General features: G+C 33.5%; 1 protein-coding gene across 2 annotated transcripts in view; it reads left to right on the top strand.

The window, feature by feature from the left end:
• LOC149423553 (uncharacterized) overlaps nt 1–14,511 on the top strand; it is a 101,999-nt gene that overhangs the window by 84,389 nt on the left and 3,099 nt on the right. The window contains exons 2-4 of one of the 2 annotated variants that reach the window (XM_089632012.1): nt 7,657–7,900; nt 8,260–8,415; nt 8,563–8,736. In XM_089632012.1, coding sequence (XP_089488138.1) covers nt 7,657–7,900; nt 8,260–8,415; nt 8,563–8,736 — 574 coding nt within the window. Of the gene's footprint in view, nt 1–7,656; nt 7,904–8,259; nt 8,416–8,562; nt 8,737–14,511 lie in introns of both variants that reach the window. The other variant, XM_089632011.1, reaches the window with a different exon arrangement.

The raw sequence follows: 14,511 nt of genomic DNA, 5'->3' as shown, positions 1-14,511 counted from the left end.
GAATTTAAAAGTTTCTTGAAATGGTTTTAGCCGTGTTTTTTTAGTTTTAGATCGTATTTGGTTTTAGATCGGTGACCAGATCTGAATAGCCAGATACTTCCCCACCCTCTCTCTCCCATCACCACCACCTTCAGCTCACCCTTACAAAATACCCTAATCGGTGATGTCATTGTCTCACTGCCTCCATTGGGAGCTGTTGGAAATTTTGTGGGGTTTTCACATTAAAAAAGGTAACGGGCCTATGAAATATTGATTAGTAAGGGAAGTAGTAAGAAGGCCGAGTAGAATACAGGTCTGGGCGCACGACATCAAATTACGAAGTCAATGTTATCGCTAAATATAACTTCACTGTTTAGAATAGTCTAATTACTATGTTTATTTAATACGCTTGCAATACGAGTATCAACAACATTCCCCGCCGTTTTCATACTGCCGTTGCTCGATGGCACTGACTTGATCACGTGACACTTCAAAATCCAGGCCTGTACTCTAGTCGGCTTTGTGGTAAAGGAAAACGTAATTTAATTCTATTTTATAATTTTTTTGAAAATTAAATATTACTTCATAAAGACGTGGTTAAAGAAGATATTATAGCAGAGGAAAACGTCGAACCTCTCGACTTCGAATCTGTGATGGACAAGAGTTCAGTTCATATTTTTTGCACCGTTCGTAAATCGTCCCCGCTATCTCCCATTGATTTTTCGAGTTTGGCCAAAACAGTACCTAACTAGAATTTGCATTCAGAAATTATTCAAATTCTAGCCACTCGTATCAGGAATATCAACAAGAGAAAATGTCATCAACAGAAATCATTCCAGCTGTCATCCCATACAACGAAAGTGAATTTTTGATTTATGTAATCAAAAATTAAAATGCTAAAATTAAAAATATCCCAAATGCAGTCGGATTCCTTTTATAGTAATTAAGGTAAATCAGAAGGTTTTATTAAAAAAATATTTAAAATTATTTCGTATAATCCGTGTCCAGCGATTCCGAATATTTACCTCAATCTCGACACAAAGTCAAATGGGTAGACCACTATGCCAGGATTTTATATATATAAGACAAATTAAACCACGTGTTGCTCTGTAATACAAAGATTTATTTTTAATTCCACATTTAGTAAAATACTAATTAAATTATCGTAACGTTACAAACATTACCTTAAATACAAAGAAATGACATTTAAAGTTTATTTGTCGATCTTTTTTATATTAAACAAATTAAATATTTTAATCACTCAAATGTCAGCCACATAGCGATTAAACAATAATGCTGTTTAATGTGTAACCAAGACAACACATCAATGACATTTGAAAAGCGCATAAAATAAAATTGAAATTCATAATTCAAACACAAAGGAATCCTAAGCATTTCTAGGTAGGTACTTATTAGTAATTATTCCTTTACATATATTAAAAAAGGGTTTTTAAACTAACCTATAAAACATATCTATACATAATACACAACAGTATTTTTAATTTTTTTATTACTTTCCATTGCAAAGTTTGTACATGATGTAGGTTATAAAGTAAAATATAAGTATAAATTCAATTTTTTTCACAGTTGTTCACACTAGGGTTTCCTGTTCTGAGGCGGCCTGTAGTTTTAAAACTTTTGTATTTAGTTTAAAGTTGTCTTTACATCGTCTTCATAATGTATATAATATATTTCCTTAATTTTCATTTACGCCTTTACTTCTATGTAATTAATTTTATGGAGGATTGAAAAGATAAATAAATAAAACATAAAAATGTCAATATTATATAATCATGTGAACAACAAAAGTTATACCTGTGACAGACCACACTATATTTTCGTGGTTTGCCCTATTTCAGCGTATGGCTCGCTATACATTCCCATTAGTAATGTATGGCGAGCGATGTGCTAATTTAGACCAAGCCATGATGCATATAGCGTAATGTGTCGCCTACCTAATTGTATCAAATAATACTGTTATTGTATCAAATTGTAACTTCAGACAAACAGCTATTTAACAAAAGATCTGTTCCGCTTACACTTCCCCACTTTCCTCTCCGCATCTTTCATACCCCCTTCATACCCCCCCCCCCCACACTACATTAAGCCTCACAACATACCCCAATTGGGGTTGCCATATTCTTACTGGCTCCAGACGGTTGGAAGCAGTTAGGACTGTTGTGCTGTTCATAAAAAAGGCGCACAATAACCCATTCAGTTAGAAGCAAAATAACTGTGCTCAATAAATCTCATAATTTGCAAACTAACATTTTGAAATGTACATAAAGTCTCACATCCATTCTATAAACCTTCGACATTTCATCAACGATTGCTCTATCGTTTTAGCACCATTTGTCATAATAATTATTACAGATGAATATGACAGTGTGGGACTTTTCTCCGCGAATAAGATGAATAGCGACTGCAGTGGACCATATAAATCTTTTTTGATGTAAGTAAAAGTAAACTACAAAATGATCTAAAAAGAAAAAATCTTGGCTCACTCTATTTTTAAGATTATTTTACGTTATCATCATCATCGGCGCTTTAACCCTTGAAGAGTCTTGGTCGCCTGTTAGTCTAGCCTGCTAGTCTCCTGCTGCCTTCATCTAGTTCTTCAAGCCTTTAGAAGTGGTGTTTTTGCCCCCACAAATTTCACCCACCTTCTTTATGTTTGTCTTCATCTATAATCATCCTCGATGTTTAAACCCTTGGAGAGTCCTGTCCGCCTGTAGATAACACCTTCACTCCTGCTAGTCTCCTGATGTCTCTATCTAGATCTTTATGCCTTTAGGAGTGGTATTTTTGCCTCCATAACGTTCACCTACCTACTTTTAGGTCTTTCGTCACCCATCGTCATCATCGATGCTTAGAAACCTTTGGAAATCCCTGGCCACCTGTAGGAAACACCCCACTCCAGCTGGTCTCATGATGCGTCTTTCTAATTCTATTCCATTGGAAGTGGTGTTTGTGCCTCTACTTACCCACCTACGTTTCTGTCTGTCATCATCTATCATCATCATCGAAGCTTCAACCCTTGGAGAGTCCTGTAGGAAACATCCCCCTTCCTGTTAGTCTCCTGCTGTCTCCATCTAGTTATTTATGCCTTAAGAAATGGTGTTTTTGCCTCTACGACATTCACCCACCTAGGTTTAGATCTGTGGTCATTCAGCGGACTTTATAGTCATTATAGTCATCTTAGGGTGTATGATGTAATATTTTTGAATTGGCAATATCTATCATTACTGTAGGCGAATTTGCATCATTTACGATCGAAGGCAAATCGTATTATTATGTTCAATCATAATAACGGAGGAATGTAAAGAGGTCTCTAGTAGTGATCTTAAATTGGAGGACAACACAACTAAGTGAATTAGTATATGCTTGTTGTTATAAAAAATCATACAAATTTTACACGATAACTTTTAAGAAATTTCATATTTGCGCAACTTCTCGTCACTGTAAACATCTATTAATAAAAATATATTTATGTAGATATAGTACCTACCTATATTTTTAAACACACTTCGTTTTTTCTTCGTAAAATATTTGATTCCCAACTGAAAAACAATACTTTTACTTGGTCATCATTTTAATTTATTTTTTTTACACAAATTCAGATTTTTGCAGGACGCGAATTCCTAAAAAACATCAAGAGCAGGAGAAGATGTGATATCATTATACAAAAAAAACTGGATTTTATCTAATGTCATTTGGCCCGTGGAAATTTTATATTTTCACTATATGCAACACACAAGAATTTTGAGTTCAAAACCACTGATCAATATGATCGAATCAGTCAATTCTAAAAGGCAATCAAAATAGTTCAATCGTGATCGCCAATAAGTAGGAACCAGAGATAAAATGCAATTGAGCTTTATTGACTGGTTAATATAAAGTGACGCTATTATTTGGTACTTCAGTACAATCAGATTAATTTAATTGAACCTTCCATGATAAAAATATGAAATTAATCATACTGATTTTTGAATAGCAACCTGTAATTTGATTTTGATCTTCAAATGTCAAAACATTCACGCGGAACACTTTTAATTGAACACTTTATAAATCAATTAATTTATTGCAATAATAATAGCAGGGTGAAAGAACATTATATGCCTCAACGTGTAATTTGCACGAGTTAATACGACATTGAAGTAAGACTGCTAACTGTTGCAGTAATAAATAATGCATTGCATCACTTAAGTAAACAAGCAGTTATAAAATATAGATGAAGTGGAAAGACATACTATGCAGAATTACAATCAATGGCATCTTCAGATCGCCATGACTTGACCTACTTTACAACCATCGAAAGACAACCATCAGATAAGCTGGTAAACGTTTTTTTTATTCTAATTTAAAGATCGTAGAAATCCTATCTTACTCGTTATGTTTGGCAACATAATGAGTAAGATAGGATTGCAATTAGACATAGACGCTATCATCTCGCAAAAAATAATCAGATGCTTTATTTTGAGAAATTCGTTCACTGAATGATTTATTATTTTTTATCATGTCCTATGTGTGAAGTCTATTGTTTTCAAGGCTGTATTTGTTTTGATCGTGAATCGATGATTGGCTTGAATCTATTGGCTGAAAACGATCCGCATTTCATTCTCTATTATACCCGTATAATCAAATACCAATTGCATATAATTGTGCAATGTGTTGAACGCTGATAGTTGATTGATTGATATTTCAATCCTTAATATCGATCTCAAATAGGTATTTTTTTCGGTGTTAAAACATTATTATTTTTCGCTAAATAGACCTGAATTACTGAATCAATTTAAATTAGTTATTAAAAAAGGCAGTCAAGGTGGATATAGAAAAAAATGGTACCTCCCCGCATAACTTTCAAATTCATCGTAGACTGATTGAAATAATAATAGTTTAATTGAATTCGATTATGAAACTTGTAGAAATACAATAGTACACAACACACCTACTCTTATGGTTACTACGAGTAAATAATGAGTTCTCTTTAGGACGGATTGTTTCACAGAATTTGAACCATTCGTCAAATTTCAAAGTTAATTTTAAAGTTCTGTGAAGTTTACATTTATGTTTTATTACTATATCATTACTGGCCATTTGTTTTTCACAACTGAAATAATAATAGAACTTTAGTAGAAACTTTACGGAACATGAAAATTAACATTTAAATTTGATAAATGGTTCAAAATCTGTGAAAAACCCATCCTTATCTCCAACATAAATAAGAATAATTAATTTCATTTTCGTTATCCTGAAGTAGAATTCATTAGCTTTGAAACATGTACATTATTATTAATTAAAAGTTGTATTTACAAAGTGATTAATTTTCATATGATAGGAATATTCAATGTTTTCATAGTGAAATAACTTTTTGAGTAAAGCTTCAAATTGTAATATTTATAATATGAACGACTCTCAAACGAAACACGTGAAACAGAAAAAATATAAAAATATTCAGTCGCATCTAAGAAATCTTAGATTTCAGTTTATTTTCACATTCTTCGTTTGAAAGTTATGAATATTATCTTTAATGATTGACGGGTTGTTTCGGAGAATTTGAACAATTCATCAAATTTCAACGTTCATTTTCAGGTTCTGTGAAAGTCCTATTCAAGTTCTGTTATTATATCATTGTAGGCTAGTTGCTTGACAAAACTGAAATAAAAACAGAACTTGAAAAAATCTTTCAAAGAACTTGAAAATGAACGTTGAAATTTGATGAATTGTTCAAATTCTCCGAAACAACCCATCCCAAGAATTAGAATAATTGCCGATATTTTTTCAAAGATAGTGTTTATCCCAAAGCTCGTGTGGAATATAAGTGTGCTGCAGTCTGGGTGTTCTGATGTTGAAGGATTGATGGGCCTTACGAAATGCAACACGCATTTAGAAATAATGTTGTAATGAGTAACTGATGAGAATCGACAATTTGTGTCGGTTGATTATTTGGGTGTTTTGCCATTTTGTGCAGCTTTCTCCTTCTGAAATCAACATTTAGGACTCCCTTACATTCATCTTAGAGCAAATGCATTCACAAAAACCATCACAAACGGCTAAACGAAGTAAAACAATAAGCGTGCACTAAATATTATGTAGAAATAATGAATTCAACTTGTAGCTACGGACCATTTCGACCATGAGTAGTGGTGGTGTGGTGTGGTTTCCAGGAGTAGTGTGTTCAATTCCTCAGCTGGCTAAGTCCTTCATCACATCACAAGCAACATTTTCCGTTTCAGTAAGTAGTAGTAAAATATTGTTAGGTTATTCGTAACCCGGAATTGTTTGTCTTTCTTTTAAAAAAATGCCCTGTTCTCATCAGGAATCAAAAAGGTTTCAGCGTCTTTTTTAATGCATTCTTCAAAAGCCTAAATAAATTGTCATTTTCGCCCCTGTAGTTGTTGGAATGTCGTAAACTTTTTACCGTTTTGGAAATTAATGTTCAAAAGGGAAATTATGAATCAAAAAAATATTGAAAATTGCATAAAGTGAGACAATATTTTTAGTATTTACAAGGAATAAATAGGCAATACTACAGAATTTCACATCGTAAAAAAATATAATTGCATTTCAAAACTTACCTTTAAAACAAAATATTAATAATATCTACACAACCGCATCTAACAATATATTTTTTTTTGTTTTAATTTTCTTGTTTTTTTTATTTTTAACTTTATTTAATATTTTATTTATTGTATTTTATCACAGTGGGGCCCTAATTCCCAAATAATGTTACTGTACATATCAAATAAAATAAATATAAATGTTGTGTCCTGGAAATTAGTGGTAAAACGGGAAACTGGTAAATCTACATCACATTTGGATTCGATTATGTTAAATAACTTTTTGATTTGAGCTTTCGTTTTCGAGTAAATCTAGTCCGAGATAGAACATCGGTCGCTATGGGGCTAATACTACCTGTTTATTGTCTTTTAAAATTCGTTAAAGTACAGGCACGGTTATAAAAGTTTTTTTAACCCTTTACTTACCGAAAATAGGGAAAAAATCGGAATCATCAAATCGAAAATAGTTTGTTTTCAGTTATCTATATTATATATCCCTCAATTTCCCATTTGTACCACTTGCTTCCAAACCTCGTGTATATACAGAGGGTTCAGACATTTATAGTGCATTCGGTAAACTGGCGAATGTAAATTTGTGCGATGGAAAACCATTTTTTTTCATTTAATGTAATGTCATCGATCAGCTAAATGATATCTACATTTTTTACTCCAAATGTGCTCAGGAATAGCTGGTTAAAGTCTTTTGAGTAGGTACAAGTGTTGAGTAGGTTTGAGTGATACACCCTGTATATAACATATTATTTTACCAGAAACATGTTGCAAATAATATACTATTGCTTGCAGGAAATGTGTGACACTTTGAATGCAGAGATATAAAGTTCTATGATAACTCAACACAGTGACAATTCAACACACTTTTAAAAAGTGATATAAAGCCATTAGAAAAATTGAAAAAAAAAATTAAACCTAACCTAACATAACCTACTTGACCCAGGTAATAAAGTTTTTGTTTCATCACTTTCCATGACTTTACATAACTTTTTAAAGATGTGATGAATTATCATTGTGATGACTTATCCGTTCACCATATTGCATAATCCCGTTCCGTTCATCCATCAAAATCTTGTACAATTTTAACGTTTATATTTTTTTTCAGACGTTCAAAGCAACACTACCCCTATTCGCTTTCCTCTGCATGGCCGTGCAGCATGCGGGTGGCGCCCCGCACGTGCCGCACGTGCCGCAGTTCAGCTCGCACGTGTCCTTCGCCACGCCCGCGCACTCATTCTCCCACGGCGTGGGTGCCGAGCACCCGCAGCCGTTGCACTCGCACACATTGCACGGGAACTTCCGACAGAACCTGCCGCGCTTGAGACTCAATGGATATAGAAGTCTACAAGGTTGTATGTCACTTGATACCTAACTACCTAAAGAAAAACCCGAAAACTGACTATAATAACCTCTTCAAAATTTATTTGTTTGAAAATAGTACCACAGTATTTCGTTCATCGGTCCACCGACGACGTAGCATTGACGAGCTGGACCGATGGCCCTCACACGCTGCGCGACAACAACGCAGAATGATTGCATTATAACAATTATTTATGTTTACAAACAAAGTTACTGCCTTAAGAAATCAAGTCAGGACTTTTGCGCCATCTTTTACTTATTGTGTTTTGCATTTTAGCGACCGTATAAATATTTCACGAGAAAAATGATTTAACTTCTTCATCACACTTCTGTGCACCACATATTTAAGGGCTGCCAGATCTGACCGCCACCAACTTCAGGAACGAGGGAGTGTTCCAGGGCTACCCCCGCGTGAGACCCGCCATCAACTTCCAACATTATCCCTTACCTCAGGAGAACGGATTACCCCACCAAAACCACCTTGCTTTCGGTGGAAACTCCTTGGGTAAGCACTGGATATATACTTTTTTAAATAAAGAACTTTTATTTTTTTAATATTTGTATTCCATAGAAAATTGCAAAGAAAAACCCGAAAAAACACTGAAGGAATAAAAAGTACCTACTGTATTCCGCAAATATAATTTGTTTTCAGGCCACGTAGAAACCGGAAACTACAATATCCCCGTGCTGCCCCCCTCCCCTTACAAGGTGGACTCCCCCGACGCAGAGTCCCTGTGGCCCGAGGGCCTGTTCATCTCTTCTGGTAGACCCCTAAGACTGGGGCCGCAGAAACTCCATAATAATAATTTCTTATCGGACCAAGGTGGTAAGTACTACTAATTTTTCCGAATTAATTAATATACATAAGTGCTGATGGAACTTGTAACCGGGGCGTAAAAGATACTACGATTAGCTTAGCTATTGCAAAAGCGAAAGACATTGCCTATAATTTAACTTTTGTTTTTATTTTACTTTACTTGTAAAATAAACAATTCTATCCAAATATTTTACACATTGAATATTTACTGGGTTGCATCTTTCGCACAGCAGGGATAGGGAGTTTATAAATAACCTTGGGGTTTATATTTTCTAGTATGCTTTTAGTAAATTCATCAGAGAATAAAATAGAGAAAATCAGAATGAAAAGATTGTATTATTATTGTATTTCGTAGATTTTCCCCTGAAAAATTAATGTTGTCTGTAGTCGTAACCTATTTAACCTTTTTTTCACATTTTTTTACGATTTTAAATCACATTTCAAGAGTGTGGTGAAATGTGTTGAATTATCACTGCGCTAAGTTGCCCAGTTACCAAAAATAATTCATACTTTGCAGATAATCTGTTCGACTCGTAATATAGATAGATGTTCGTAAAGACAATGTTGGCAAATTTAATCACTGTTGGGATTCGTAAAAAAAACCATGTACGATATTTTTACTATAAAAATAAACCGATTGTCTAGAATTTTGCCGTTATTGACAATATTGGGAAATGGTAAGTTCAAGTATGTAATCGTCAAAGAGAAAACCATTTTCGTATTTTTGATGTCTTTCAAATCTTAGAGAATTTTAAGTAAATTTTAGTAAACTGAATTTTTAATTTCTGCTCTGGGGAATATTTTTTTGTATCGAATATAGGTACCTACTTAAAACGCATTATTTCAATAGGTAGTAGGTAATATTGTTTTGCATTTCCGTAAAGTATTTATTAGGTACGTATAAACATATTTAGAACGATCGGTAAGATTAGTTAAAATGAGGCGCTAAAACGATTCATAAAAACCTTCTTACCTTCATGTTGTTTTTCTATCAGGTATATTGCCTAATAGTGTAATGTAAGTTTTCCGTGGAATAATGATACTTATAAATATTGTATTGGTTATTTATTTGACCAAAATATCACGTTGCCTACTATAAATATTATCCATAACAGTTGTTCTAATACTTAATGTGATTAATACTTCAATATATTTCCTTCACGTTTTCGCCTTCTGTAAGGAAGGCTGTTAATATTTACCTAATACATGAATCAAAGATAAATTTATCAAAATGTTGGTCCATTTATACATCATTACGCCCTAATGTTTATTAAATCTGCTCGTGACTAAACATATTTTGCCGTTCGTGATTTGACCCTATCTCGCCTCGTGGCACATGGGCCCTGTAATAGGTAATGATTACTCTCTTCTCAGTATGTGTCGATTTTTAAAACGTAATCTAATGCCAAACGACGAAAGAGTCATAGAGATTTTCAGGTTTGAGTCATGATCCCGAATGCCAACTTCCCGAAAGTCGAAATCCCGAATGACTCTCCTTTCCTTATTTCACTTCATGTAAAACCATATATTAAATTAAATTCATATATATTTTACTTCATGTTTACCTACCTATGAATGCACGCAGATTTCAAGAGATTGATTATTTGAATTAGAACAATAATAAAATTCTTTTACAATCTATTTAAAAAAGGAACTACACCTTTTTACAATCTTATTCGATGCTCTTCCGGAATTTTGGTTCTGGGGGTGTAGTTTTTGCATAATTTAGGCTTTCGGGAATATTGTGCCACGAATATATTCCAAATTTAAAAAAAAATAAACTAGTTAAATAATAGCAGTTTGGGAATGATATACGTATATAGTATGTGCATTTTTCTTTTTTCGAGCGTGGTGTATGCCAGCCCGTTTAGTTTCTCTGTGTTTGAATTCGCGATGGAGAAAAATCATATTGAGTACTTACCGCAATTTTGACCACTAGTTTTTGATAAACTCATCCATCTTGGTGCTGCATCTCCATCATCTCTTATGACTCGTGATATAATCGACTTGTAAATCACACATCATGGTGTCGTAATGGGTAGGTATAAGTAATGACTTCAGTGATAAAAGTTAAAACCACACAGTGAGAAAGATTTTATCTAAATTAAGAATATTTCCACATTGTTTCCTTGTAAATCCATCAACTTCCCGGTGTTGTGAAAATTAATGTTGTTGAAAATATTGCAAGTATATTTTTTAAACGCGTCATCTCGTTATTTTCTTTATCTGGTACGAATAATAAATCATGTAACCTTGCTTCCTATTACACTGTCCTTTGTTGAGCTAAGTAGGTGTACCTATTTACGTATCAAGGGACAATGACATCACTACATTTCAATTCATTTTACGATCAAAGCAATATATTGTTATGCACAGTAAATTTCGTTATGGTAGCTTTACTCATTTATTTATTAATTTTCGGGAAATCGACAGTTTTGATTTAATCAGTTTTTTACGTAAGTTTTATTTAGCCAAAATAAAACCAATTATAGATTTCCTCCTTGTGACTTTACCTCTACTGAGATAGCATAACATGGAATAAGTAAATTAAATTTGTAAGAAAGGAATGTGAATTAAAAAAATTATACAAAACAAAAGATTATGTAAAACGAAAAATTTACAAAACAATACATTTTTAGCCATGGAGAGAGGTTGTAGATATAAATCAAATCATAATAGAGATATAAACAATAGAGACATAAACATTATTCACAAACCATCAGAGAAATATTATTTTATAGAACTCTTGTATTTGGGAAGTTCGCAACTGAAAATATCAACCCTGGATAATACGCCATTGTGATTATTGCATAGTCTGTTCAGGCAAGAATTCTGCTTAGATTTCGTTTTGTATTGATCAACCCTGAACAGGACACAAAAGCGTGTTGAACGCGCAGTACATTGAATGGAATCTTGTTATAATTATAATTAACGTGTCGTGTTATTGACATATTTGGTGTAATAATCCAAATTCTAACATTACTGTAGATATTGTTTGACTATTTAAAAAAATTATGCATTCGGTACTAATTTTTGACATTAGAGCATTTTCTCATTATTTTTATGTGAAACCGCTCAACTGCTCCCTACCGTCTGGAGCTAGTGAGATTATCGTATCCCTAATAATTAGGGATACGATAATCTCACTAGCTCCAGACGTCAAGGAGCGATCCCTCCCTCAATTATTGCGATATGTTGTGGGGCTGAAGGAAGTGGGGAGGGGAAGGATATGGGGAAGAGGAATGTGGGAAAGTACCTGGCTATTCAGATCTGGTCATCAAACACGGCCAAAGCCAATTAAAGCAACGTTTCAATTCTGGTGGTGGTCTTACACCAGGGCGATACTGAGAGTATCTTTTTTGTAAATAAAATTTAACAATAAACATAATTAGAAATGATTTTTACTATTATGCAATGGATAATATACCTGATTAATGGTGGTATATTATGTGATAATTTTCAAATAATAATAATTATTAGAAATGCTGGGAAGGAAAGAAAATAATCGTTATTTATTTACATACTCGTTATTTATTTGACGGCCGGCATAGTCCAGTGGTAACGCATTGGACTGCCATTCCGAAGGTCGCGGGTTCGAACCCGGCGTGCGCAAATAAATTTTATTTGATTAATTTGTGTTATTTCACAATTAATTAATTAAAATAATATATAGTATATTTGCGGCACGTTCCAGAGTGGAAGATACTACCAGTATCGCCCTGGTGTAAGACCACCATTCAGAATTGAAACGTTGCTCCAAATGGCTTTAGCCGTGTTTAGTGACTAGATCTGAATAGCCAGGTACTTCCCCACCTTCCTCTTTCCCTTCCCCACTTACCTTCAGCCTCACAACATCCCCCAATTGGGGATGCCATAGTCTCACTGGCTCCAGACGGGAGCAGTTGGGACTCTTGTGAGGTATTCACTATAAAAAATAAAAAAAATACTCTTTTTCACCGCAATATAACTCAACACCGACACAATAGAAATAATTTAATTATTTTGATGAACGACGTAGAAAGTAGGTGCTGAAGATCATTGTTGGCGCGTGTCATTTGAACTGTGCTGTAAGTTGGTTGTGAAAGCTTGTTTTGTTATATTCCTCAGTTTCAACCGGAACGGTGTTACTGTCCGCGAAATTAATCAACCCTACAATTCCATGAAATGAGATTTTTTTGTTCTGCGGTAAACGCCATGACGCCAACAATACTTATAACAGAATCGGGTTATATCTTCATTGGTTGAGATCGGCAGTAAAATTATTACGAATTCACAAAATGGATTTTCTCGCGTACGTTATGTGATCAGTCGAAAATAAGGGTGATTTCATTCGTTTAATAATCGTTATGCGGTCAGATGAAAATAGGCATGAATTTATTCGTTTACAAATCGTTATGCGGGCAGATGAAAATAGGCGTTAATTCTTTCGTTTAAAAATCGTTATGCGGTCAGATGAAAATAGGCGTTAATTCTTTCGTTTAAAAATCGTTATGCGGGCAGATGAAAATAGGCGTGAATTCATTCGTTTAAAAATCGTTATGCGGACATTGCGGAATGCATTTCATTATATTCACAACAGTTTCAATAGATTGCCAGCATTTGTTTACTTTATGCTTTTGCTTTAAGAACAAGCTGTGATTATTGGTAGTAATTTCTTTTTTTTTATGTTTCGACAACCAATCAATAATATTATATCAGAATTAATCACTTTGGCTTTTGATCTCCATTAATCTTGTCGAATTCCGCTGCACGCTTAATACGCAAAAAAAAATATAATTACCACTTGGATTCAACTTAATTACTACAAGAAGTGACTATTCATGTGGTGGGAGATGGTAAAAGATGCATTAAAAGCTGTTTCTAATATTCTCCTGGTGAAGGAAAGGTACTTCTGAAACCAATTGAGTTTAATTAAAATGAAGTGGTCGAAAACAAATGTATGTGTTTATATTGTACATAAATATTATATTAGGTATATATAATTTAAAGTTAATAGAGAAAATGATGTTGGTATTGGTTGCACTATTACTGCGGCATTCAAATATATTGAATGAATACAGGATAGCATTTATAGTTTCTAATTTACTTGAAATTGCACTAGCCGTGTTTGGTGACGAGATCTGAATAGCGACGTACTTCACAACCTTTATTTGCCCCATTTCCTTTTCCTCCCCACTTCCTTTGTGGCGTAGTTCTATTGGTTTCTGGCAGTTGGGACTTTTGTGCGATGCTCACATAAAAATATGTACTTAAATATAAATATTAATTAAATATATAATTATATATATATATATATAATATAATAATATATAAAATATGAGTATAGTTCTACCGAGCCGAACCCTCTGATATGAAAATATCTGGAGTCGGTGAATTATTTTCCCATTTGATCACTGGTGAGTTGACGTGTTGTTCTTGTATTTTTTTGTATTTATTTTGCTTATATAATGCACTTGCATAATGTTGATTGACTAGATGATCATTTTTGGAAAAGTGTGTGGAAGGGTTTAGTTTTTCCTATGGGGAAGATTTAACCCGAACATAAAATCGGAAAGATAAGTATATATTTTTTATGTTTATTCAAAAGAGTAATGTTATATTAACCCCCCCCCCCATTATTAAGCTGTGTTTATGTGTTATTATATTATTGTGGTGTTAGATTATTCAGTTTACATTTTCAGTGAGTTTTTAAGGTGAAATTTAAAGTTTGTTATTATATTTCTGAATCTTTGTGGTAAAATTAAAAAATTCACTCCAAGATAAATATAATCGAATTTCCCTATA

Source organism: Hesperophylax consimilis, chromosome 5 (genome assembly GCF_061612785.1).
Source record: "Hesperophylax consimilis isolate HC1 chromosome 5, BYU_Hcon_1.0, whole genome shotgun sequence".
NCBI lineage: Eukaryota > Metazoa > Arthropoda > Insecta > Trichoptera > Limnephilidae > Hesperophylax > Hesperophylax consimilis.
Note: the sequence above shows the minus strand (reverse complement) of the source record. Positions and strands in the feature narration are given on the sequence as shown.